We start from the raw sequence: 25508 nt of genomic DNA, 5'->3' as shown, positions 1-25508 counted from the left end.
CATGTCGAGTCGAGTAGCATACCGTTGCCTTGGCAATAATATAGCTGAAAAATAATATGGAAAAACGTGTATGGTTTTTACATTAAATGCAATTCATTTGTTTTTATTATAATAACCAGTTATTTGACATTTAATACCGCATACACTACGTCTCCCATGTTTTATGCCAAGCCCACCTTATCGAATAGTGTTTTCTGGTTGTTTTTCGTTATATGGGACGATAACACCCATCCAAGTAGTCACATATCCGTCAGCACTTAAAGGCACCTTTACTCCAGTAGCCTATTGCGCCCTCTAGTGGACACTGGCGCTCAATGACCTACTGATTGCTGTTTAATGCAACATATTTCAATGAGAAATGTTCTTTGTTCGCATTTACACCATTAAGGCGTTCACACCTGTATGAAAATCTCATCAACCCATAAGATAAAAAATAATCCCTCTTTTCAGACAAGGGCACTCGGTAGCATCAGTTTATTAAACACCAAGCAATCTGTCACAATTCATCAAACAACCTGTGACAATGGAACAGCCACACAGTACAAATCTCATGGTACAAATCAGTCATTCAATTAAACCATACACAACAAATACAGAACATGGAATACAAAATTGAGTCAACTGTTTTTATTTATTGTATCTTTAACTTAAAGGGAAACTTGCTCCTACTGTGGATACTTGCTGTACATATTAACCTGAGGCAATGCGGGTAGGTCTTGGTGGTTAATGGCCACCTGGGAAAACTAATATTGCTGTGGCATCGAACACTTTTATCTGGCATTTTAAAATCATAATAGCAATCCCAACCTGAGTATATATTTCCCATCATAATCTTGCAGGCTTTTTTTGCCATGTGAATGGTAGCAAAATCAGCAAAAAATATAGACTTTATAGAGTAATCTACACGTTTGTCTAGTTAATTTAATCTCACTCTCAAAATAAGTGTTTGATTGCTTATTTTTGACTGGGATATATTTATCAATGTTGTCTTTTAAAGTAACTTAATGTGTAACAATACCAACAACACTCAACTGGGTTAATACAGTAGTCTGCTGATCCTTCCAGCCTTAGGCTTCATTGGTCTGGTTGTCACATTAATCTACAGGTGAGAATCAGTACTGAAAAATAATGTAGTGTGTAGTCAGTGATGGACACTTCGTAGTAAACAGACCTCTTGAATCACACATTTAGCCACTGAAGAAAAGGGTTGCAAACACTCCCAAAGATTGTCGGTACAAATACAGATTGCAATCCGGATTTTCTTCAACTCTTCTTCAAATCCTTATAGTTTGGGAAAACACCCAAACATTTATCAGACTCCCGCTGGCTTTACGGGTTCAAGTTTTATCAGTCAATAAAAATAAAAAAAAAAGAAGGGGTTCCCCTCTTTTATTCAATATTAACGGCATGACACTCCATCGAGCAGCGGGGGATACATAAAAAACAAAATGCAATCTGGGAGGAAAAATGCATGAGGTCATTTTAACCCATCACAACAAATTCTTTTAAACCTCCTGGAAAAAAATAAAATAAAATCAACAATAACAATAAAGGTAACCAATAACATGAGTAGTCATTATTATAATAATAATAACAATAATAATAAAAAGGCATTTAAATTCTTTTTGCATTTCCTTTTTTCCTCCTCTCTTAAATACAGTGATGCCAACAGGCATTATTTACAGCGAAGCTCGCACACCCCTCTCCGCCCCGTGAGAGAGGTGCCACGAGGTCAATGAGGCCGGCTGCTGGACTCCGAGGTTCGTCGCTGACGCGGGGTACTGTGGCCGTTTGTGCAGCCGTTGTGACGCTTGCTTGGTCCGCCGTTCATAATGTCTTGGATGTGCTGTACTATCAAGTTGATGGCGACTGTGGGGAATGAGGAAGAGAGAGATTGTTAGAAATCTTGAAAAGAGTCCTCAACAGATTCAGCACAAAGGACAGTTTCAAATAATTTATCAAAATTGATACAGACAGAAGTATTTTTTCACGTCGAAACCTGGTGACTACATTACCCACAATGCAACTAGCTAGCTGAGAGTTTGGTCAGAGACCTGTTATTTATGGTAATGCAGTGTTGATGTATTTTTGTAGGACGATCTGGAAGTTAGCTTAGCTCCCTTGGCACAAAAAAAAGAGGGATTTTTAATTTGTTTTCCCCAAATATTGCAGAAATTAATGCATTGGAAAAACGCACGATGACTATACTGGCATGTTTTCTTTAGCAGGATAATCTCAACATATTAACACTACTGTTCAAATAATTGAAGCGTTAATGCAATCACCATGGGTAAAAAGCTAGCGTATGGCTATATATGAACTACATGATGGTTGCGTGACCACCGCTAAGCTAAAGGTGGCTAATGCTCAGTGTGATGACATTCAGTAGTCTCATTTAGCCACTTGGTTGTAAACTGACAAGGATGTAATAAATCTGTGGAAATCCTCTCATGCACCATTCGGAGCCTGATCAACACGTCTGTGTAATAAAAATCCATACCAAGGTTATCTGCTCCTCGTGGAATAATCACATCTGCATACTTCTTTGTCTTTGAGAAATAGAGAAAGAGTCAAGTTATTGGAGGAACACATTGTTTTTAACAGTTGTATACTGCACAACAGAAGACTGACATTCGGTAGTTAAAGAAAAATTATGTATCGACAAGTAGTTGTTCATTAAGGACAAAATATATACAAACATTTGGATAGAATTTGTAAAGAATAGACACATTCTATTTATGTAACCTATCAGTTCTCCCTGGTGGATCAACAATGTATTTTGACTTTTTTTTAAATTACCTCAAATACATCTTTGGCTTTTCTGTGCTGCAATTTGTTGTTTTACATGGGATGACATACATTAAAAACAATATACAAAGTTTAAGCTAACATTGGCTAGTAATGTTTGGCATCCGAAGTGTAGGCGCTACTCCAAACACGACAGCGGCTTGTAAGGCCGGCACACATCACTTACTGGTAAACAGAACTCCTCAAAGGCTGGCTTCACAAAAGTGATGTACTGAGCGAGCACCTGCTCCAGCTCTCTGCCACGCTCACTGATGTCTCTGAGAACTGAGACAGAACAATCACACATAAAAAGATAAATACAAGCCATTCAACGCAATACCTAAAAAAGGAAGAAGGGGCTCTTCTCAAAACTACACACCTCTGCGAGAGAGCCGTGTGTCTGGATCTGTGTCGACAAACAGCTTCATCTGGAACAGATCTCTGATCTCCTGAGAGTAGAACATGAGGATGCCCTCGAACAGCACCACATCAGCCGGGTACACCGTGATGAACTCCTCTTTCCTGGAATAACAAAAACAAGGAAGAGATTGCCACCTCCCCGTCAGCGACTACACTTGGACTGGTGCCAATTTTAGCTGATTACACGATTAAGTTACATATTAACACCACTGTTTATACACAACGCTCCAAAACTGCAGAACACCTTCCCAGGAAATATCAGAGAAGTCAGTGGACATTTTTAAACGACAGCTAAAGACAAATGTTTTTAGATGAGCTTTTTTTTAGCGACACCCTCTTTTTAAATGTTTTTTTAGTCTTTATTATTTACCTACTTTTATATTGTTTTATTGGTCTTAAAAGGGTTTTAATTTGTATTGTTTATGTATCAGTTTTAATAGCATTCCTTTTAAGTTGGTCTTTTAAAAATTGTATGGTTTATTATAATATTACCATACCTTTTATAGAATGTATCTCTTAATCTGGCATGTTCATGTCATGTACGAAAAGTGCTATATAAATAAAGCTTTAATTGAAGCGTTAATGCAATCGCCAAAAGTAAATAGCTAGCGTAAGGCTATATATATATATACATACAAACTACATGATGGTTGCATGGCACCGCTACGCTAAAGGTGGCTAATGATCAGCGTGAGGACGTTTAGTCTCATTTATCTAATTGTTAGCAAGTAGGGACGGTTTTTCCAGACGTATTTTATGCCGTAGAATAAAATGTTAAAATCTCATACGCTTTTGTTAGCCAGTTCTTGTATCTCTTCTGTGAGGTGCTTACCTGGAATGATGAACAAAGTCATACACTGGGATCTGGACCGTCTCCCCCTGCAGGATCTTCCTGAGTGTTTGCATTATGAGCTCACTGTCAAAGGCATCTGAGGAAAAAGAAAAGGCAAACGCTCAGCTTGGATGTCCATAAGGTCATATTACTTGACATGTGCGACCCCGCGCTGCACGTCTAGTAACCGAGCAATCCATTTCCTGTAACAGGTGTTGGGTTCAATCTGTGAACCATATAGCAGCTGCCTCTGAGAACAGGCCTGCTGACTGCTTAGATTTCAAAAACCAGCTGAGAAGGGAAGCAGAAGCGTGAGGGGGCAAAGTGAGGCACCAAAAATGGAGTCAGTGCATCTGCCAAAAACACGCTGGAAGAAATGCTGCTGAACACAAGCCCAATTGAACAGCTCATATCATCTTGGCAAATTGCTTGTAGGAATAAATTGTCATCTGAGCCTAATTTATCAAATCTCAGCGGTTACTTATTCCACAAAATATTGCATTTACATACAAAACACATTTGAAATGTCAATAATTCACCCACAGTGAAACCCCTTCATGCAGTATCGGGTCTCAAATTGTTAAAAAAGTACTTGAGCCCACTGCTGTAAACATAACTGAGATAAGGTGAGCAAACGTGTGCATGCTGCAGGCCGAAGGAGGTGATCCTAGAGAGGTGCTTCAACATATGGGCATACCTGGGTGATCAAAGTTGAACTGGCCCTTAAGTGCCTTTGCCTTCTGCTCCGGGGTCAGCACCTTGTAGAAGCTGTCCTGGCTGAGGATGGCCACCTGCCTCTGGTGATGGTCGATCTTGTTCTGGCCCAGCAGCTCCATGATCTTCTCGCATACTGACGACTATGGAAACAGATAATGATCAGTGAAATGCCCCGAAGTGACCCCCTAATGTTTGGCCCCGCTGACCTACACAACTAAATGTATCTCATACCCAGTGCTGACTGGGCAGATACACGGGGCTCTGTTGCCTTTGTGTCCGTTAAAATTGCGATACAATGAATTTGGATGCAGCCACTTTAGAGCTGGGTGGTTTTATTTGCAGCAATTCCACAGGACCTGGCATCAAAGGGTCATTCCTCGGACTCATGATTAGTCTATATTTAATCTGGATCCAATAGGGTGGTGCAGTGATGACATATTTTTGTAGGGAGACTCAAAAAGTTAGCATCACTAGGGCTACTTAGAAAGCTATTGTTAGCCTATAAAGGCCTTACATTACAGATGCATGATTTCATGTCACCACTCCTAAGCTTATAGCGGACTCGTGTTCAGTGTGAGGTTTAAACGTCTCATTTAGCCACTTGTTAGCTATCGCCAGATGTGGTAAATGTTCTAATATTTCCAGGTTCTGGGAATCATTCCTGCGCCACTATGTCTTAAATCCATAACTGTTATTAAGCAGATGTCATAAACATCAAATAATTGCTTTCATTTTAGCAAAGTAACGTTATAGCTGCTCATTTATTTACATGGCAATTTTGATAAAGAAAATTACAATTTTCAATACTGGTGTAGAACAAATAAATGCTTTTCTGTGATTACTAAGAAATGCCTATCTGTCCTTAAATCAAACACCAGCAGCGGGCGGATGAAAGTGCTGAATCTGCATTACTGCCCTCCTGTCTTTTTTTCCATGCATATTGTGCTGGGGTCCGCTTTCAGACCAGGAAGCACAAGTTGGCATCGTCCAATCAATGAGCAGTCACCTTACCAAGTAAGGCTGGCCCTGCCTGGCGTCATAACACTACAGTCAATCCCCCAGTCCCCTAAGAGGGGCTATCATATATATATATATATATATATATATATATATATACACACACACACACACACAGGCTAAGGGAAACACAACAAAGGCCCGGTGCCAGCGTGCTGATATCTGGGACAAAGTTGGGAGGCGGGGCTAACTGGGCCGATGGAAGAGAGGGATAGTCCCTCATGTCTCATTCTGTGAAGTACCTACTACTGTCACAGTAACACCACTGACATCCACTGACAATCTGGATACGACACTTTGTTTTTTGTTGCCGTTCGGCTGCTTCAAGCTTATCAATGCAACTGGTGTCCCTTGATAACACGCGGTCCCTTTTTTTTAACCGCTGTCCGGGCATGAAATACTCCACCAGGTTCATAACAAAGGAAAACAATGACGTCTTCGAAAACATCCACGTCTGTGTTCTTGCTGGAACAAGAAAGACGTCAGTGCTACCGTAAGTTCAGCACTGCTACGCAAATTACCGTAACAATGAACTGATTCTTTAAAATAAGGGTCAGTTTATGAAGGCGTTGATCTTTAATAATTACATTTTACAAAACTCAAATCGGCCGGGCCAAAGCCGGGTTTTCTATATGGTCATAGGACAAAGGACGTGGGCGCATTGCCGAAACCTGTTTAGAGATGGCATTTCCCGTGTGTTATGATTCATTACACCAACATCTATAACGGTATTAAACGTATGCCGTTATCCCAGGTCACTAGAACTTAAAAAACACACCAACGCTACAAGCTGTGTATGTGTCTGATATAGTACACCGTTTTATCTTTAAAATGTTCTCAACACGCATCAGTGTGGTTTAAAATGTGTACAAAGAGTTTTAACATCATGGAGAAGAGGGCTAGCAGTAGCTATTGTTTCAACACCATTTATGCTATAATGTGATGGAATTCAGCTAAGTGGGCTAACAGTGTTTCTACGTATTTAAATATAATTGGTCCTGTTATTGAACCCAAACCCAGTAAAAAATGGAAAATGAAAAAATACAAAATAAATTAAAGCAGCCAGTCTACATCCATACATAGAAAGAGGTACACGCACACGATGTCTAAATAGAGGAGAGACCTGTCAATCAAATCTCAACGTCGCGTTGCTGCAGCCACGCGGCCAACTAGCCACCGGCTGCGGGCTAACATCTGCTGTGATTTAGCTCAAACCAAAACCCTGACAATTCGCAAAACACGTCAAGTTAGTTAGCTAGGATGCCAACCTTGCCACTGGCGGTGCCTCCAGAAACACCGATGAGAAAAGGTTGTCGGATAACCTCGGTGTTCTCGCTACGGTCCTTGAGATGTGTTTCACTATCCCCGGCCATGCTTGCAGTGTACAGTCAGAGCTGCTGTGCTGGAAGATCATTGCCGCAGAGCTCCTCCCACAGTATCAGCATTCACTTTATTTATCCTGTTTTTCGTTTCTAAATTAATTTATTTACACGTGTTTTTTTATTTAAATGGTCAACTGTGGTCTACGTTGTTTATATTCGATTTCAAATATACATTTAAAGACATTATCTGCATTTTTCTTTTTTGCGAATGGCAGTGATTATAACCAATCGTCTGTTACGCTTTTGACGTCCGCCAGCCCCCATCAACCAATGGCAACAATGGCAATGGTCTTGTTCCGCCCCCTTGTAGCTCATCAGGAAAAAATAACTAACTTTAAGTAAACCGTTATTTAGATACATAAACTTGTACGCGTGGGAAGTAAGTTTGACAATCTTTACATATATTTGCGAAACGTTGTGAGTGACCAACAATACAACATATAAAAAGTATCTTGCTTGTTACGGTATAATTTGCTGAAGCTAATGTTTAACTAGTAAAGTACAACTGCTTTGACGTTTCCTAATGTAGTCGTGTTTGCTTTCATTAAGGGACAGTTCTGCATTGTATTTACCCACAGAATGTATATGTTTCAGTTATCGGCTAAACTTGGAGCAACAGAGCCATTTTTGAGCATGCTCCATAGGCTCGCTACGTCTCTGCGGCGGCCGGCTGTTCCTCCCTTCTCGGCCGCTGTACGGTGCCTCTCTTCGGGCTCAGTGGACATCACGGTCCCGCTGAACTTCTGGGCAGGGACGCGACAGACGAGTCAAGAGAAATGCAACACGGAAAAGGTTTACGAACCTGCAACAGGTGAAACACAATTCTTTGATATTTCAGCTAATTTTAAAAAACATGTTTAGGCATTATTTACACAGTTCCATGGCTGGACGTTGATCCCTGCAGTGTGAACAATGACTGCTGCCTGGTTATCTCTGACAGTGAAAACTAATCATTTTCTGAGGTCATGTTCCTTCTCTTTCTGAATACTTTGAAGTTGTCCTTCTATACACTTTTCACATCTGATTTTTCCATATACAAGGAAAGTTAAATTTGCACATATGCTTTTTTGCATGAACTAACTAAATAAGATATGCATGTAAACAGAGGTGGACGAAACACTCAGATATTATTATTAATATTATTATGAACTACTTATTATCCTACGAGTGTAGGAATACTACTCAACTAAAAGTACAAGGTATTATCATTAGATTATCAGCATAATAGATTCTGCAGATTAGCCCACTTCAGAATAAAACATATCAAATATTTTGATTATAATTATTGATGTATTAAAGTATAATCAAAGCTGTTAAAGGTGCAGCTAATTTCAATTCCTTTGTATACTGCAGGGTAGCTTGTGAATTGTACTTCAAGTGTAACTTAGTCTTGTTTAAATGTTGATTATATTTCACATCATTTATCCAAATCTGCAAAGGAGCTAAAGGTATTAAATACAAGTAAAAAGTGCACTATTTAGCTCTGAACTGTAGTGGGGTAGAAGTATAAAGTAGCAAAAAATTTAAATAGTCAAGTCCCTCAAATTTGTACTTAAGTCCAGTACTTGAGTAAATGTACTTAGTTACTTTACACCACTGCATGTAAAGGAGTGTCATTAACATGCCTATCCATAAAGCCACACATGGCATCTTTCTTGTGCAATCAGTTTCTCTTGAGCAGAACCCACTTCCTGGCTATTAAACATAACTTCCTTATTACACTGAAGAGATTTATTGATTTAATTAAAACAGGTTTCTCTGTCAATCTTTCAGCCATATATAGCCGGATCATTTCCTCCTTAGCTTTAGGACAGCAAACCTCAAAGTAAAGGAAAAGTACTGATTGATTGAACTTCATATCTATGTTGTTTTTTAGGGGTTAGTTGAGATTACATATACTTTTATTGGTCCTAAATTGGAAATTGTTCCGTCTCAGCAGCATGTTTACAACGCATTGCAAATGATTTCAAAATATAAGCAAAAAGGACAAAATGGAGAACCAAAATAAACAAATCCATTTACTTTATACATATCAACTTTAATATAAATATCTATAGCGTTTCCAAAGAAAACTCAATATAAAACCAACTGAGTAAGTTAGAATACACTGTGACCAACTCTCTCTACAATATATATATATATATATAAACATAGGATTCTATATACATGCATTATACAAGTGTGCGAATAGCATTTTAACTGCAATTTGTACAAATTGTTAAGGATTTTTGAAGGGGAAAAACAGTCAAATCTGTTAGTTTTTTTAAATAAGGAAACTATGGAGCTAGTAGTTCTCTGCTAGAATGCTCTGTCTGGCTTAGTTCCTAGTTTTAATTCAGATTTCGTGACTCCATTTGAGCACAGCCTGTGTGCAGCCCACTCATCAGGCGGAATGATGCTCCTTATTTTTCCTCTCATCCCGAACCAGTGCATACTTTACGAAAAAGCGCTGTCGTGGCCTAGCAAATTAGAACCTGTAATTGTATTTATAAGCTGTGTGCTGAACTGTTCTAACCATCACATGTATCACTTGGCAGGGCGAGTCTTGTGCCATTTGGAGCCGTGTGGTGCTGCGGAGGTCAATCAGGCGGTGGAGACTGCCAAGTCGGCCTTTGGTCATTGGAGCAAGATGTCTGGGATGGAGAGGGCGAAGATCATGATAGAAGCTGCTCATATCATTGAGGTGTTTTAGTTTTGCTTAATTTATTTTCTACAAATTATTATTATTTAGTCTCTCCTTCTCCTGAAAATATGTTCATTAGCCCAGGTTACATACAAATTAGTTAAAATCTGTTAAAATATTATTTATTTAATGGAATATTATTTATTGCAGAGATATCCCGGCATAGAACTACTATTTTACAGACTTAATAAAACATTTATTTGCTACAGATCCTCTTACAACATCACATTTTAAGCATTTTTTTCAATGAAATGGGTGCAAATGTAATCCCTCCTATAACTGCAGTTAGTTATTTTTCAAATCATGCAGCCCAAACAGAGAGTGTTTTGATTGTAGGTCAAGAGTGGTTTTGTACATCCAGTGATGGACAACGTGTAATAATTACCCTGGATTTCCTGCACAGAGCAGGAGAGAGGAGATAGCTGAAATTGAAGTAGTCAACAACGGGAAGTCCATCACAGAGTCTCGTCTGGACGTGGATTCGGCCCGACTGTGTATAGAATACTATGCCGCGCTGGCCACCACTCTGGCAGGTTGGTACAAAACAACGCTCATTAGTTACCCACTTCTGATCAGAATCAGGTTGTTTTGCCAGGTAGATTTACTCAAACAAGGAATTTGCTTTGGTGCAAACACAATATAGTCTATATATATATAACTATAACCGCTGCTGTGATATGACTGAGTTTTGAGATCTATTAAATATCTCTCAACCTTAACCCTGACAAGTATTGCTGTCATATTGTATGTTGCTAAGAGAAAATGCACATTCCAATTCACGCTGCACCCTTTGAAACTCAAATCCTAAGAAATATCACCTATATTCCATGTGTTTCAAGGCCAGCATGTGCAGTTGCCTGGAGGATCGTTCGCCTACACCCGCAGGGAGCCTCTGGGAGTCTGCGTCGGCATCGGGGCCTGGAACTATCCTTTCCAGATCGCTGCCTGGAAATCTGCTCCAGCCCTGGCCTGTGGTAACGGAGACTGTTAAAGCTGTTAAATAATTAGCTTTAGCACACCGTATGTAGACCTTTATGTTTACCTTTATATTGTTATTCAGACTAACGTTAGCTTTTTATTTCACCAATTGCATTTACTGTTCATACATCATCAACATGTAGTTAATATGTGAAGACCTTTAAACATTTTTGTGTTTGGACACATCTACAAGTTAAAACATTCTAAAGTGCTTTATATATTGGACCAAACATCTTCTACACATTGCATACATCCTTCTTGAATTCCGTGCTATTGAATGAATATTGAAAACGTTAACATTATTTACCTGTTCTCTGTAATTGTTTTCTTTGATGTGGCTAGTTGGACTCACTGCTATACCTCACTGACTCAAACATGCTCTGCTATTTAAGCCACTCCCTTTCACTACCACACTCATTAGACCTGAGCTGTATTGTGAAATGGCATTTGATCTGCTATATTCAAATCACATTCTTGTTATTTTAGTCCACAAGACAAGACTGCATGTGAAAAACATTTGTGGTTAGTTGTTAAACATCGCAGCATTTCTCAAGAATGTCAAGAATCCCGGGCCTTTTTCATGCAGCTTCCTCATACAAAGGGTTGTTTTCACTGACGAGGTTCTAAGAAATTTGCTCTTACAGTGAAGACTACATCCTGTAAGTCTTATTTATAAAGCAGATCAAACCTCTTTGGTATTCTGCAAACAAACAACACTGACACCCCCCTCACCCCACCAATGGCCTCGAAAATATCTCTTATTAACATGTCTGAATTGATATAACTTTATATAAAATGTATGTGTAATGTAAGAATTATGTTTGATTGGAGTTGAGGAGTTTTATCACAGAATCACAGTCGCTGTCTTTGTCTTACCGTTCAAATCTTCTGTCTGTCGTCCAAAACAGGAAACTCCATGGTGTTCAAGCCCTCCCCGGTGACCCCTGTAACGGCGGTCCTGCTGGCAGAGGTCTACGCCAAAGCGGGAGCTCCAGAGGGGCTGTACAACGTGGTGCAGGGCGGCCAGGAGACCGGCAGCCTACTCTGCCACCACCCTGACGTAGCTAAGGTGTCCTTCACCGGGAGCGTGCCCACAGGAAAGAAGGTCAGCGGTGTTTACACAGTGGAGAGTTTAGTATTGAAGAGGTTCTATCCTGCTTTTCAGGGTTTCCCTTTCCTGTTCTATTGGTTTTAGTGCATGTAAATGGTCTGCAAAGGCTAAAATCTCAAAGTTCCCTCAAAAGGGAGTTTCTCTCCCCCCTGCCTTTAGTTGAAGATAAATATAACAACTGAAAACGGGATGACTTCACCGGCAGCATTTGAACCAAAATCATATATCCTGATATATATTTCATAAAAATGTAAAGGCTGAAAACCCAACGTTGCCTCCAGAGGGAGTTTCTCTCTCACACTCCCCCCCGCCCCCTGCCTGAAACGCCTCCATTTGACTCCTTTGTTTACTTCTGTAACATAGTGACATCCCTATTTAAACCTAGGGCTTCTATTTGCTATAGCTCCAGCACATTGTACCTGATAGGCTAAAGTGCGGGACATCTCTAAGCAGTTGAATAATCACAGAGTCGGCCAGCTAACCAATCAGAGCAGACTGGGCTCTGGTTTCAGACGGAGGTGCTGCAGCACAGGCAGTATGAGAAAAATAAAGAGCTTTTTGAACATTAAAGCATGGAGACATGTCCCAGTAGAGGCGCGGAATGCAAATATGAAGCAGAATATGGACCCTTTAAGTGTTTTTTAGCATGTAATGTTTCTGTACAATACATGAACTCTCTCCAAACCCTGATGTGTCGGTAATATAGATATATTGTAAATCCTTTATATTTAGCATCCCTTACTTTAAGCCTCGAATAGTTCATCAGGGTCTCCCATTTCACATACTCTTTCTCCATTATGTCTTATGATTGCACTTTTTTAAACAGTTTGAGAATTAAATTAATTTTCTACTTTCTATTATTGAATGAACACACCCTGGTACCTACAGGTTATAAATGGGAATATTAATTGAATTGTTTGTATTGTAATTCAATAACACAGATTATGGAGATGGCCTCCCAGGGAGTGAAGTACGTGACTCTGGAGCTGGGGGGGAAATCTCCTCTGCTCATCTTTCAGGACAGCGATCTGGAGAACGCCGTGAGTGGGGCACTCATGGCCAACTTCCTGTCTCAAGGCCAGGTAAATAGTGTTTGAATTTGTATTTTCATGTCCAATCTACACATGGAAGCATATTTTTTGAGTTAATGAAATGTTTCACAGGTCTGCAGCAACGGTACGCGGGTGTTTGTCCACAAGGATGTTCTGCCTGAGTTTGTGGAGGAGGTGGTGAAGAGGACGCGGGCGATCGAGATAGGAGACCCACTGTTGGAGAGCACCAGGATGGGAGCACTGGTCAGCATGTCCCACCTGGAGAGAGTCCTGTCCTTTGTGGATCAGGCAAAGAAGGAGGTAAGGCTTGTCCTCATGGGCTCGTGTGACGCGGGGCACATTTGTATTTCCTTGAAGTTAATCGTGCCGTTTCCAGGGAGCTACGGTGCTGTGCGGAGGTGAACCGTTTGTCCCATCAGATCCAAAACTCAAAGGAGGATACTACATGACTCCATGTGTATTGGGTAAGACCTCTGTAAATCCCTCAGTGACGTAATGCATTCAGAAGATCTCTGAAAGTGTGGCAGACTATTTTACCTTATTTTGTAAGTGTAAGTAAAAGTATGTTGTGAAGAGTTTAGGCGACATCAGTGTTTGGGCTGTCTTCAGAGGGGGGAGAAGTACTCAGATCTTTTATGTAATTAAAAGTAGAAGTACCAGAGTGTAGGAATACTCTGTTACAGTAAAAGTATTGCAATTAAAATCATACTCTAGTAAAAGTAGAAAAGTATCAGCATCAAAATCTGTTTAAAGTAGCGACAGTAAAAGTAGTCATTGTTTGATTGGTCCATTTCAGAATAATATCTCTGATATGTTTTAAAATTATTGATCCTTAAAGTGTTCTCACAGCTGGTAAAGGTGACTAAATATATTACATAACTCAATGCTCAAGTGAACTACCTCTTAATGTTACCTATTATAACACTTGCGTGCAATATGTAAATTAGAGAATCCATTACGAATGCCCCTTCTAAAAGTGTTTGATTTTTGTCTCTATTCTCCCTTTTGCTGTAACAATGGACATTTCCTGAGTAAATGTACCTAGTAACTTTACACCATCGGCTTTCTCTTTGTCCTCGTCAAGGTAACTGCACGGATGAGATGACCTGTGTGAAGGAGGAGATCTTCGGCCCTGTCATGTCCGTGTTGTCTTTTGAAAGTGAAGAGGAGGTGCTGCTGAGAGCCAACGACAGCCCCTTGGGTCTGGCTGCAGGAGTTTTCACCAGGTGGGTTTGTGGTGTGACACATTCAGGGCCATCTCGCGATCTTGTAAATTGGAATTTTGAAAAAGGGGTGTCTGAAGTATGAGATTTTAATTTTAATTGTTTGTTTTTGTTCTTTAACTTTTTGAACAATTTATGTTGAAAGCAGCAAAATTAAGAGTTAAGGAACAAAAAAAGTACAATTGAACTATTGATAGATTACAAAAGCTTTGGTAAATAGTACTTAAAATCAACACAACTAAATAGGGAATGAACCTCTTGTTGTTGTTTTTTGTTCCTGTAGGGATGTGAAGCGAGCCCATCGTGTGGTGGAACACCTGAAGGCAGGTTCCTGTTTCATCAACAACTACAACATCACTCCTGTGGAGGTGCCCTTCGGAGGCTTCAAAATGTCAGGTACAGACTGCGTAAAAAACTTGAGTTTGAGATGAGGTAACCAGAAGTGGTAAAATGCTAACTCATTATCAGGTTTTAGGACTTAGTGCCACACAACACGATATATACAGGGACTGGATTTAAGAATAGACTGCATATATAAAGGTTGGCACGCAACCACAGCCGATGTTTTTATTGGCATCATTTCAGTGTTTAATACACCTTCCCTAAACATCTGATCACTGTGGAGACAACTTCCTTTTCTTTACATTCACCAGGCATAGGGCGGGAGAACGGTAAGGTGACCATTGAACACTACTCCCAGCTGAAGAGTGTGTATGTGGAGATGGGAGATGTGGACAGCCTCTTCTAGGACAGAAACGCATGGAAAGGAATGTGGAGCTGTGACTGCGACTCAGAGTGTGGACCAGTACAACGCTTCAGGGAAATACCATCAAACCTTCGTGCTGCTAAAAATGAGCCATATGTATTTTATTATTATTCTGAGCATAAGGTTATTGTTAAGCTGAAGGAAAAGGAGCGACAAATAGGGAATGGAAAAGTGACATCATCAACGACAATGGTCCGTCTTTGGAGCATGCCAGGGAATGCAACCCATTGACTTAACTGGTGCAGCGAGCAAAGAAGCTCAACTTTTTCTTTCAAACTTTTTAAATACTTTTAAAATCGTTCAGGCTGACGGTATGTGTCAAGTGATGATGACTCTGTAGTTCTCATTGAACCTGTGGCTTTGAAGGTCCTGTTTCCCCCGTTTGTGGGGCCTTCACATTTGTTACATATTTTAAATAACGACAGGTGTAGACACCCACTCTGTCTCTGCCTAGAGCTTCTTTGTAAGGGCATTTTTATTTTGGGCATGCTTTATTCATTTTGGATGAAAACAGTCGACAGATGACCGGGGAGAACTGATATCTATTGACGGCTGCTGCTAGACGCTATCCTCCACAGACTTCCAATTCCCTTTAGTGGAAATTTGACAATTACATCTAAATTAACATCGGTGCCAAATGGATACATTCTAGGTTTTCCTCAGTATTTACTGAACCATGGATATTCAGCTTCTTGTGCATTTATATATATACATATATATATATATATATATATATATATATGTATTGATATATTGATTTATAGAATTTGCACAGTATGTCTTCTTTCTAAATATATTGTTTAATCCGTATGCTGAATTATATATTTTTTGTTTGTTTACTGGAGAACAAATATGTTTACAAGTCAAACTTTATTTCCTCAATAATCATATTAATATATGTTTACATGCAAAACAACAACTGATTAATAACACTAGATTTTACACTTCAAATATGCTTTCATACCAAGTTGTTTACATTAGAACTTGAATTATGTAAGGGAACTGTCCAACACATTTTCACATTTAATGAATTGTAACATAACATTTAACCGTGTTTAACATTGCAATAAAACTAAGAATCATTTCATGTGTGTGTGCTGACAGCTTATTTCTTGTGCGATGTTTTGGTTAAATCCTTTTCTTTCGCGACAGATTTCTGGCAGATGCATTTCTCTAAGATAAAAAAGAAAAATGGGTAAAGTTTTCACTGTGTCACATTTATGTGTACTATAATATAATCATGCCTCTGGTGGTAGAACTGTACCTTTGCCATGGGCTTCTTAGGTTTCTTGAACTGTGCAGCAGACTCTGTTCAAAGGATAGTCAACAGTTTTAAAGTTTTGATAGGTTTTGATACCTTTTACACTTTGGCAGGCAGGAGAGACTCACCATCTTCAGAAGGCAGATCCTCTTCGTCATATGTTTTCTTAAGAGGGTCCTGTGACAGATGTTAAAGACAATTTTAATAAACTTACAGCAAACAGTAAAACGAGTTGCATGAGATAACTTTAAATTAGTACATCAACCACTAAATATAAATCACTCAGGCCCCGGCCGTGGCGCAACTGGCTGGGGCACCTGCACCGTACGCCGGCGACCCGGGTTCGATTCCCGACCCGTGGTCCTTTCCGGATCCCACCCCGACTCTCTCCCACTTTCTTGTCACTCTCCACGGTCCTATCCGATTAAAGGCAAAAAGCCCCCCAAAACGTTTTTACAAATAAATCACTCAGCCCCATAAAGTAGAATTCTTGAAGAACACTTTCTCGCCTCCAAGGTGAACAAAGATTGAAACAAACAGGAAGCCTTGATAACTGAAGAGAACTGGGTCCACATTACTCAGCAAAATCATGTCAAAATATCTATTTACAAACTCTCACGATGAAGTATAATCCAAGTGTCATTTATGAGACAATCAAAAAGTACAATGAATGCTGGCTTTACCTTTTCTCCTGATCTGTGACTTGCCCTGGTAAAAACAATATGCCTTTGTGGTGTCTAATCCCACCTCACCTGCCCAACATTAAATACCCTGATCCCCTGGTGCCTGAAGCAGCCTTCAAAATAAAAGCATGAACGCCTACTCAAATTAACCTCACTGAAATTGCTCCTTGCGAAACAGATTTTCTTGTTGTGAAAATACACGAGTTTGGGAAGTAGTGAGCTTACGACCAGATAAATGCATCTTGGAATATACTGCACTAGTTGATTGGGAGTTTATTCTTCGTATAATATATGAGAAGAATTCAAGGTACCACGCGATGAGTAACTGATAAACGAATAGTCATTTTGTGCATTTGTTTAACAGGAATGAGCTATATATAGTTCTTTTTAAAGATAAATTACAACAAAAAACAAGAAAAAGGGAATTTTGTGCCAGTGTTCAGTGAAACAGATATACAAGTTCCTAATCCTCCTTCCTGCCCCACCTCCATGGTCTCGCTCTCTGCAGGATGTCTCAGCGAATCCTGTTTGGTGTCCCTCAGGTGATTCCCTTCTTGAAGCTTCTCCAGCCGGCTTTGTTCCGCTGCAACGCGCACTATCAAGGTGTGGTACGCCGTCTGCACCTCGCCCACCTTGAAGTGCACGGCCATGCCTTCGAAACACAGGCTGTCACATTCACCTTCCTTGAAGCCTGGGGGCTGGTAGTCGGCCGGGGTGACTTTGAAAGAAGAGCAGAAGGAGATGATTCTTACTATCCGAGGTATGGCACAAAGATTAGCATTTATTTGTTAGGACAGAGACACAATCTTACTGTCATCATAATAGTAGAGTTTCATGGTGAGGTACACGTTGTTGGGGAGGGCTTCCAGGTTCTGCATGAGCAGGAAGAGCTTCCTGATGAGCAGCACCGAGGCTCTCTTGGTGTCCTCCAATGTCACCTGCATCTCCACATCGTTATTCCTGTGGTTTCATGGAGGTGACAGCATCATCGTTCACATATGGAAGCCTTTTCTAATTTATTTGCTCAAACATAGAAAGTATAATCCCTACCTGAGTATGTCCATCTCTGGCCCATTTACAGTGTATTTATATTTGAACTGGTATGACTCAATAATGCACTGCAAAAGGAGAAAAAATAAAAGTATTTTAATGATGATCAGGCTTCACACTTGGTCCTGACAAAATTGGGTTTTCTGTTTATTATGTTAACCCTTTCATTTTTCAGTATTTTTAGAGGACTTACATTAGGTTCATCTGGATTGGTGTACACCTAGATTGCAATAACATATACGAAGTTACTGTTCTGTTTTCTCCTTGTAAGCAACGTGTTATCTTTAAATGTTGTTATATGGATTTACTTACCCCAATGAAAACAACCTGGAGCTGTTAAAAAGGAAAACATTGAAAATAAGTTTTAAAATAAAACAAATTATACAAATGTAAAGTAGTCACGGATGCATTAACTTACATACTGCTTCTCTAATGCATCGAAGCAGCCCATCAACCTGAAAAAGAAATTCAAAGATCAGACCTTCAGTCTCCAAGTGCTTATTATCACTGCTGACTTCCTACTTCTTGAGCTTCCTACGCCTTGAGCTAGCTGCTGTGGCTACTACTAATGTTTATTATGGGAGCATTAAGGCAGTATAATTACCATTTCACAACTTTGCTGGCACCAGGAGTGTGGTTGTCTTCCCGCAAAACTTTGACGCACAAATCTGTGGGAATGGCAGAATAAAACAGCATGTATTACTCTTTGATGAAGAGCAATCATGACCATCGACACAATGTAAAGTTCAAGGCAATATTGTCATGTGCACAATAGCTACACCATAGTGTGTCAATGAAAATCCAGTCCCCAACCCGAAAGTCCCAGGGTATTCCAGCAATGCAACATACTATAAACTTAAGACGTAATTTTAATAGTCAGAGTCACACAAAGGTGGAAGTCACATGTAGAAATGTTTGTACAGTGGATACAAATACTCCATATTGAAATAATAAATATTTAGGGTGCAAACAGATATAAGTGTTCCAACATTTTATTTAGTTTCTACTACTTTACGTGTTGGCTCAATTCCTAAAATGTATTATTTTTTTCCTCTGATTTGCCTGGCTTCACAATGCAGCCAGGGATAGCCTAAAATGTGAAACAGCACACCAATTGAGAGGTAAATGCCTGAATTATCACTATTTTATTATCATTTCCTAAACTTCTAGGCTATTTGAGTGTGTTTAATGTTTACCTTCCAGATATCTGGACCTGTAGGCATCTTCTGGAAAGATCCCTCGGAGGTAGGTGATAGAGGACACTGCCACCGCCATCATCCTCTTGACAAAAACAAGGGACTCCTGCTCCGTTTTCAAGTCATTCATAAACAATCCAGTCCACTTCTAAAACAATACAAGGAACAAACAAGGACGCTATAAGTTAAGGAGAAAACTGGAGCTACATGTGACATGAAGGCCCACACGATGGCGCCGTTGTCTACCTAAACTGTCCTCCAGAGCTGACTTAAAGTTTAAGTTAAACATCAAGTTAATGTACACTTAAAAATGTACAAGCTAATTAAAATAAATGGTAAACATGTAACGGTTAGCTAAAATGTATTGTGGTCAAACCTCAGCCGTTTCGTCCTTGCTCTTCCTCATGCACATCTTCCCAGCAGCCATTTTCACCTTATCACTTATGCTTATGATTAATTACCGAAGCTAACACTAAGCTAACAAGATGAATACACACATTCAATATGAGCTCACGTTAATATTAAAGTAATGGCACCTATCTTCACGGACTGCTGTTTTAAAACACCATTCTGAAGTCTTAACAGGTTAGGCTAGAGTGAAAAAAAACCATTACAATTACTCAAACATTAGCCCGGGTATCTTAGCTTAATTTTCCCGCCACTAATGCGTCGCTTAACAATACGTCGTGTTACGTATTTACTGTAAAGAACCGGAAGTGCGTTTGTACATTTAATTGACTTGTATTAATAATTTGAAATCGACATTTATTTGGAATAAAACACAACATTCCCTTTTCATCAGGAAATAACATGTTTTTACAAGTCATAGACAGGTGACGGTGTGTAGGTGTAAATATATAAAAGGAAAGGTAACTCACTGAAATGTCCGACCAGTTACGTCAGTTACTAACACTTATCTAATCAGTATAGCCGCAAAACACCTCATGTTATAACTGCGTATATTTAAAAGATTCAAGGTTGCTGTTCGAATAGCCGAAGTAATCTAATCAGCTAAATGAAGTTAAAACACCTGTGTGAAGCAGTGTTCAAGAGCACCTGGCAACAATTAAGCGACCGGTCATGGGAAAGCAGAATTATTTTAAATGTAGTAATTACTCATTGGCTTCATTCATGTTCATAGTTAAGCTTATAATAATAGATTGCAGTTTATCTTCAACCATTGTGTATTTTGTTTGACTAACAATTGTTCACTGAGGTTATAGATGTGTTAGATTCAAGGAAATCACACTACCCCAATAAAACTGTGTCATGAATGAAGTGTATAGTGCATCCTACATGAACACACAAAAACACCTGACTTAGTACTAGTTACACCATTTAAATATAAATCATATTATACATTAAAACCCCAACATTTTCCCTTCGATGTTTGAAGTATACATGTTGTCTAGGAGACAGTTATAAATAATATTTTTTTTATTTAGATTAAAGTTTACATGTGTTGTTCACTGTAAAAATTAAAATAAAAAGTACGACAAAATGTAAAGAGGTACTTGTTGTTTCATTCAAATGAAGTTTGAGCCATTTGCATCTAACAACAGTAGGGGAGAGTAAGAAAGAACAAACTTTTAGCTCAGTCTGAATGTGAAAATAGCAAACATTACAAGCACATGATTACACAATGATATACTCCGTTCATAACAGCACTTTTAACTCTACACAACACAACATTACAAAAACTGTCACAACGAGTCCTCCACAGGCACAGCAACTGACTTAAATATTGTTCTCTGGAAATCTCCTACAGCAGGCTGCAGACTCTGGGCCTGGCCTTATTACTGCTTGGAGAAGAAGTCTTTGCTTTTCTGGACGTCAGGTTTGATGGTGTCACTTCCTGGTTTCCAGCCGGCTGGGCACACTGAAAAGATAAGCCTGTAATGAGTCCTGGCTCGGTAGATGAAACAGTATGGAAAAATATGACAAACTGACAAAATGACAAAAATGTATCATCTATTTCCTTCGGATTTAAAGCAAGGAAAAACATCATATTGTTTGCTGGTAATTCCCCTGTGTGACATATACAGTATCAATTGATCTTGATTATAATTACACACATTTCTAAGTTTAAAATTGTTGGAAACATTTGGGGTAATTTAAGCACTCAACTAAACGTTGAGTTGTGTGTTTGCCCATTTTAGTTTGAAAAGGTTAAATATTTTAATTTTAAATATTCTGAATATCCATATATTGGTCATGGAGAGTGAGGTGAGAGTGATAACACAGAGTCTCACACAAAAGCACATTTCATGCAAATATTTTAGAGTGAGAATATTTCAATAAACTCAAGTTGGATGCTACAATACGCGTTAAAATGCTTCACAGGTGCCAAACATCTGCATAATGTAACAGTGCTACCTTACCTTCTCCATGTTTGTCAGTGAACTGAAAGGCTTGGACCAGACGCATACTCTCTTCGACTGAGCGTCCAACAGGGAGGTCATTGATGGTGATCTGTCTCAGGACGCCCTTGTCGTCAATAATAAACAGACCCCTTAAGAGAAAAAAGAACAGGTTATGAATCTACAAAGACCCACCAAAAAGCATTTTAAGGATGATACATTTCTTGATATTTTCGGAATTTTTGCCATCTCCTCCAGAGAGAAACAGCACCTACCACAAAAACTACAGCGAAATCACAGGTTCATTCTTATGCAACTTGTCAATCTTCGGAGCTTCATCCCCCTGAGTTTATCACTTGCAGGGGTCCTTTTTGATCAGATTTAAAGGTAACCTTTTATAGAATGTTTTTTCCCACCTGACAAAATACTATTCTTATAACAAAATGTTACAAAAAATGCCTAAAATACTATTTAACAGCTGTTTGAAACTGCTGTTCCCATATTGTATACCATACTGTTTTGTTTTACTTAGAAAGACATTTAACATTACTATTAAGGAGTCAATGCAGGTGTATCAACCACTCTCACTCTCACAACACAGGAACACACTCAAATATTCCATACACTCACAAGCAATACTTACTTTCTTTTTTCTACATTTTATTTTTCTTTTATTCTTTTTATTATAGGTTGTAAAATGAGTTTGCCATCAGTGTTGAATTCTTAATATTTGTTTGTATATTGTGTTCTCTATTACACTGTGAATTCAAACATTATTTGGATGAAGCCTTAAATAAGCCCAGTGGATTTTCTGCACTATATTGTATGGTATCTGTTGTGTATTTTTTAAGTTGTGCATAAACACTGAACCTTTTTGTTCTTGTTTCTAATCTTTTTCAAAGCATATTTAAAATCTGTATTGTATAAGCCACCTGTAGGCAATGCCCTCATCCTCCTTCAGGACACCATAATCTGTGGAGATGGTGCGTCGAGTGTCAGACACCAGGGGGATCTTCATGGCACCCAGACCGCCCTGCTTCCGCGGTGTGTTGGTCCTTAGAGACAAGACAAGGGAGGACTTTGTAAAATTGAATCCAAAAAATCTGCTGTGTAAGAAATCAAGCTGGTAAATACCATGCGAAATGGGAGAAGTGTGAGTCGACAGAGGCGGCGATGACCTCACAGCCGATCTTCCTGAAGTCCTCGGCAGCGTCACTGAAAGCGATGATCTCAGTTGGACACACAAAGGTGAAGTCCAGCGGATAGAAGAAAAAGACAACATATTTCCCTGCACCAAAGGAAAAGGAAACAAAGTAAGGCTTTTGTCATTTGAACACAATAAAGTGGTGTAGTGGTTATGAATAAATGAAGTCACCAGGGACTTCTCAAGCTCTCCCTCGACAATAGCAATGGGAGGTTTCCATTGGATTTAGGAATATTGCAAAAATAACATCTTTGCCAAAAAGACCATCATGATGCTTGCACATTTTGTTGGCAGGATGATGTCCAAATGTAATCACCAATTTGTGATGTCTGAAGTATTCAAAGCTAACGCAAGGCAATTAACAAACTACATCACGTCAGCATGACTTTACCTCACCACCACACGTTCAAAACCGTTAATCTTGAAGACAGAGGAAATGGAAAAGGTAAAACATGCTCAGTCATTTCAAAGTTTTAGGACTCATTCCCCCACTACTCTATAAGGGACATGCAAGCTTTTTCATACTGGTCTTTAGAAGTGTAAATTAATGTCTTTTCAACAATTGTTGGATCTTAAAGCAAAGTGAATTACAGTCGTCATCAAAGCATGTTCTCAACTCTAGGGTTGGAGAGACTCTGGTGGAGGTTTACCTCTGTAGTCAGACAGCTTCAGGTCGTGGAACTGTCCGTCTGGCATCACCGCCTTAGCTGTGAAGTCTGGGGCCAGCTTTCCAATTTGTGCTTTGCCTGCAGCCATCTTCAGTCTAACTGCATAACGAAAGAAGGAAACGCTGATGTATTACACAATCTGTTTTCCCAACAACAGCTGAGCATTGATTCCTTTGTGTGGAAACATAAGGGCAACCATACACCTTCCTCTTTTATGGTACAAAAGAAATCATTCCTATTTTAATTGATCTGCTGATTAGTATATTGATTAAAACAGTCTATTACATTTCTTACATTATTTGACACTTTGACTTTTTTTACACAAATACATGTTTATATGACATATATTAAGAGCTATTTTACTCAGTACTTTCCAAAATTATTCAAGATTCAAAGGTTTTAATGTCACATGCACATAAGCTACAGTGTAGAAATGGCAATGGAAATCTTAATAAATGTGCTCCATATTGACCAATTAGAATTACAACATTAAAAAACTCTTATATGTATATTCTAATGATGAAAACTGAATAAAATAATAGTCTATAACAATACAACGCATTTATAAAGAGGGTACTTTTGATATTTGAGAACATTAATCTGATAATACTTCTGTACTTTTACTTAAGTAATATTTTCTACTTTTACTTTTAATGGATTTTAAGGCTGTAGTATCAGTACTTTTACTTAAGAAGAGGAAGTGAGTACTTCTTTCACTTCTGTATAATGCACTGTTGTATTGTGGAAGAGTGTCATTTTAGGTGTTACGAAGCTTTAAAAGCAGCACCCCTGTATTGTGTCTGTTGGAAGCAGTAATACAGTAAATGTGCCATTAAGGCTCCTTCTGCACAGTTAGCTCAGACCGCTGTTACAGCAGTAAAGCACCCAGCACATAAACACAACACACACCAACCGAAACCTATGAACCATTTCTATGAACTATTTCCACTTCTCTGTTTAAATGTCATACAGTTGTTTGCGCAAATGTATATTTAGCCTTGCAGAGATTTTTTTTCTTCTTGATACACATTTCTGGTATGTTTGATTTGTAATGGTAAAATTAAAAGTAATATCCCCCAAGTGCGTTTTGGTATTTAACTTCATTAAGCTAACGTTAAACTCGAAAAATGCCGATTTCTCCCGAGACTGTTCGAGAGATAGTAACAAATTAACGGTAAATCTCGAAGAAAACTTTCTAAATGAAAAAGATAAGGTTGAATATTTAGTGAAAAACCACTTGTTGAACTATAACGTCAGCCCAATACTCTTACTCAACTCAAAACTAAAAGTAAACCTTACAATACAACACTTTAAAAACAAACTTAAATTGTAAAACAGCACGTAATTACATTTCTACAACACATACCTCAGCTTTACCTCACCACACACAGAAGAGGAGAGTGGACTGCAGGCGGCGAGAGGCTCGAATGCAGTATAAATACCACAATTCACTTCTCGCGATAGCTGATCACAACCAACTTCAGTCCTCCAGCATAAATCGCAAATGCCCACGACACAGCATGACTCTGCATTTTTCCTTGACACTTTTCTGGGAAAATGTAAGTTCGTGTGAAACCACAGAAGGAAGTAGTATTGAAGTCTCACACTTATTTTTTAATCCCTCTATATTTCCTCCAAATAAAATTCAGATATGCATGGACAGATGTAATTTAAAGGGCCCCTGCAGTAAGACATGCAAACGTTTTTTGAGTGTCTTTGCCGTTTTTGTCGATCTGTATTAATACTGTGTCTCCTTGTTGCTTTGTCTCTGTTTTGTTCCTTCTTTACTGCGTATGTCTCTGAGATCGCTTTCTGTTTGTTTGAAGCTTTGTACGTTTGTATTAGTAATTTAATGTTTCTTTGTGTTCATTTTGCGCATCTTCCTGGTTGTTACGTGTATCTGTGTGACATTTGGTGAGCCTATGGGCCTAGTCCTGGACCTACATTATAGTTCAACAGACAATTGTGATACACAACACTCAATCATTTAAAGCCCATAAAGCACAATGTCTTGCTTTTTTCTAATCCAAGCTAACAGGCATACAGGGGTCACAGAGTCATGAGGTTCCATCGCAAGACTCAACCCCTCTCAGGTTACGGAGCCAATACATTGTCATT

At 39.1% G+C, this 25508-nt stretch overlaps 4 protein-coding genes across 6 annotated transcripts; 1 reads left to right on the top strand and 3 right to left on the bottom strand.

Annotated features, from left to right (window-relative positions):
- Nucleotides 1-459: 459 nt before the first annotated feature.
- Nucleotides 460-7183, bottom strand: uck2b (uridine-cytidine kinase 2b). Its single transcript, XM_063886826.1, has 7 exons — nt 7042-7183; nt 4737-4896; nt 4040-4136; nt 3167-3309; nt 2975-3072; nt 2501-2549; nt 460-1869 (listed from the first exon to the last, which is right to left on the bottom strand). The coding sequence occupies exons 1-7, from the start codon at nt 7144-7146 to the stop codon at nt 1733-1735; spliced, it is 789 nt and encodes a 262-aa protein (XP_063742896.1). The 5' UTR covers nt 7147-7183; the 3' UTR covers nt 460-1732.
- aldh9a1b (aldehyde dehydrogenase 9 family, member A1b) lies at nt 6020-16055 on the top strand. 2 transcript variants are annotated; one of them, XM_063886823.1, is made up of 12 exons: nt 6020-6266; nt 7750-7966; nt 9693-9838; nt 10242-10371; nt 10678-10812; nt 11725-11921; nt 12869-13009; nt 13091-13279; nt 13356-13443; nt 14064-14205; nt 14486-14598; nt 14856-16055. In XM_063886823.1, exons 2-12 carry the CDS (start codon nt 7789-7791, stop codon nt 14948-14950), a joined length of 1554 nt encoding a protein of 517 aa, XP_063742893.1. In that variant the 5' UTR covers nt 6020-6266; nt 7750-7788; the 3' UTR covers nt 14951-16055. The 2 variants fall into 2 exon arrangements, with proteins under 2 accessions (XP_063742893.1, XP_063742892.1); XM_063886822.1 differs by lacking the exon at nt 6020-6266 and adding an exon at nt 7446-7534.
- zte38 (zebrafish testis-expressed 38) lies at nt 15672-20343 on the bottom strand. 2 transcript variants are annotated; one of them, XM_063886825.1, is made up of 12 exons: nt 20037-20343; nt 19159-19306; nt 18567-18630; nt 18381-18417; nt 18275-18295; nt 18156-18182; nt 17963-18030; nt 17724-17872; nt 17398-17630; nt 16358-16406; nt 16233-16276; nt 15672-16141 (listed from the first exon to the last, which is right to left on the bottom strand). In XM_063886825.1, exons 2-12 carry the CDS (start codon nt 19286-19288, stop codon nt 16097-16099), a joined length of 867 nt encoding a protein of 288 aa, XP_063742895.1. In that variant the 5' UTR covers nt 19289-19306; nt 20037-20343; the 3' UTR covers nt 15672-16096. The 2 variants fall into 2 exon arrangements, with proteins under 2 accessions (XP_063742895.1, XP_063742894.1); XM_063886824.1 differs by lacking the exon at nt 20037-20343 and adding an exon at nt 19535-19829.
- Nucleotides 20344-20577: 234 nt separating this feature from the next.
- prdx1 (peroxiredoxin 1) lies at nt 20578-24881 on the bottom strand. The gene is made up of 6 exons (XM_063886827.1): nt 24757-24881; nt 23373-23489; nt 22653-22806; nt 22451-22573; nt 21540-21670; nt 20578-21037 (listed from the first exon to the last, which is right to left on the bottom strand). The coding sequence occupies exons 2-6, from the start codon at nt 23476-23478 to the stop codon at nt 20955-20957; spliced, it is 597 nt and encodes a 198-aa protein (XP_063742897.1). The 5' UTR covers nt 23479-23489; nt 24757-24881; the 3' UTR covers nt 20578-20954.
- Between the last annotated feature and the right edge of the window lie 627 nt (nt 24882-25508).

This window comes from Eleginops maclovinus, chromosome 6, assembly GCF_036324505.1.
Source record: "Eleginops maclovinus isolate JMC-PN-2008 ecotype Puerto Natales chromosome 6, JC_Emac_rtc_rv5, whole genome shotgun sequence".
Taxonomy (NCBI): domain Eukaryota; kingdom Metazoa; phylum Chordata; class Actinopteri; order Perciformes; family Eleginopidae; genus Eleginops; species Eleginops maclovinus.
This window is presented reverse-complemented; position numbering and strand designations above follow the sequence as displayed.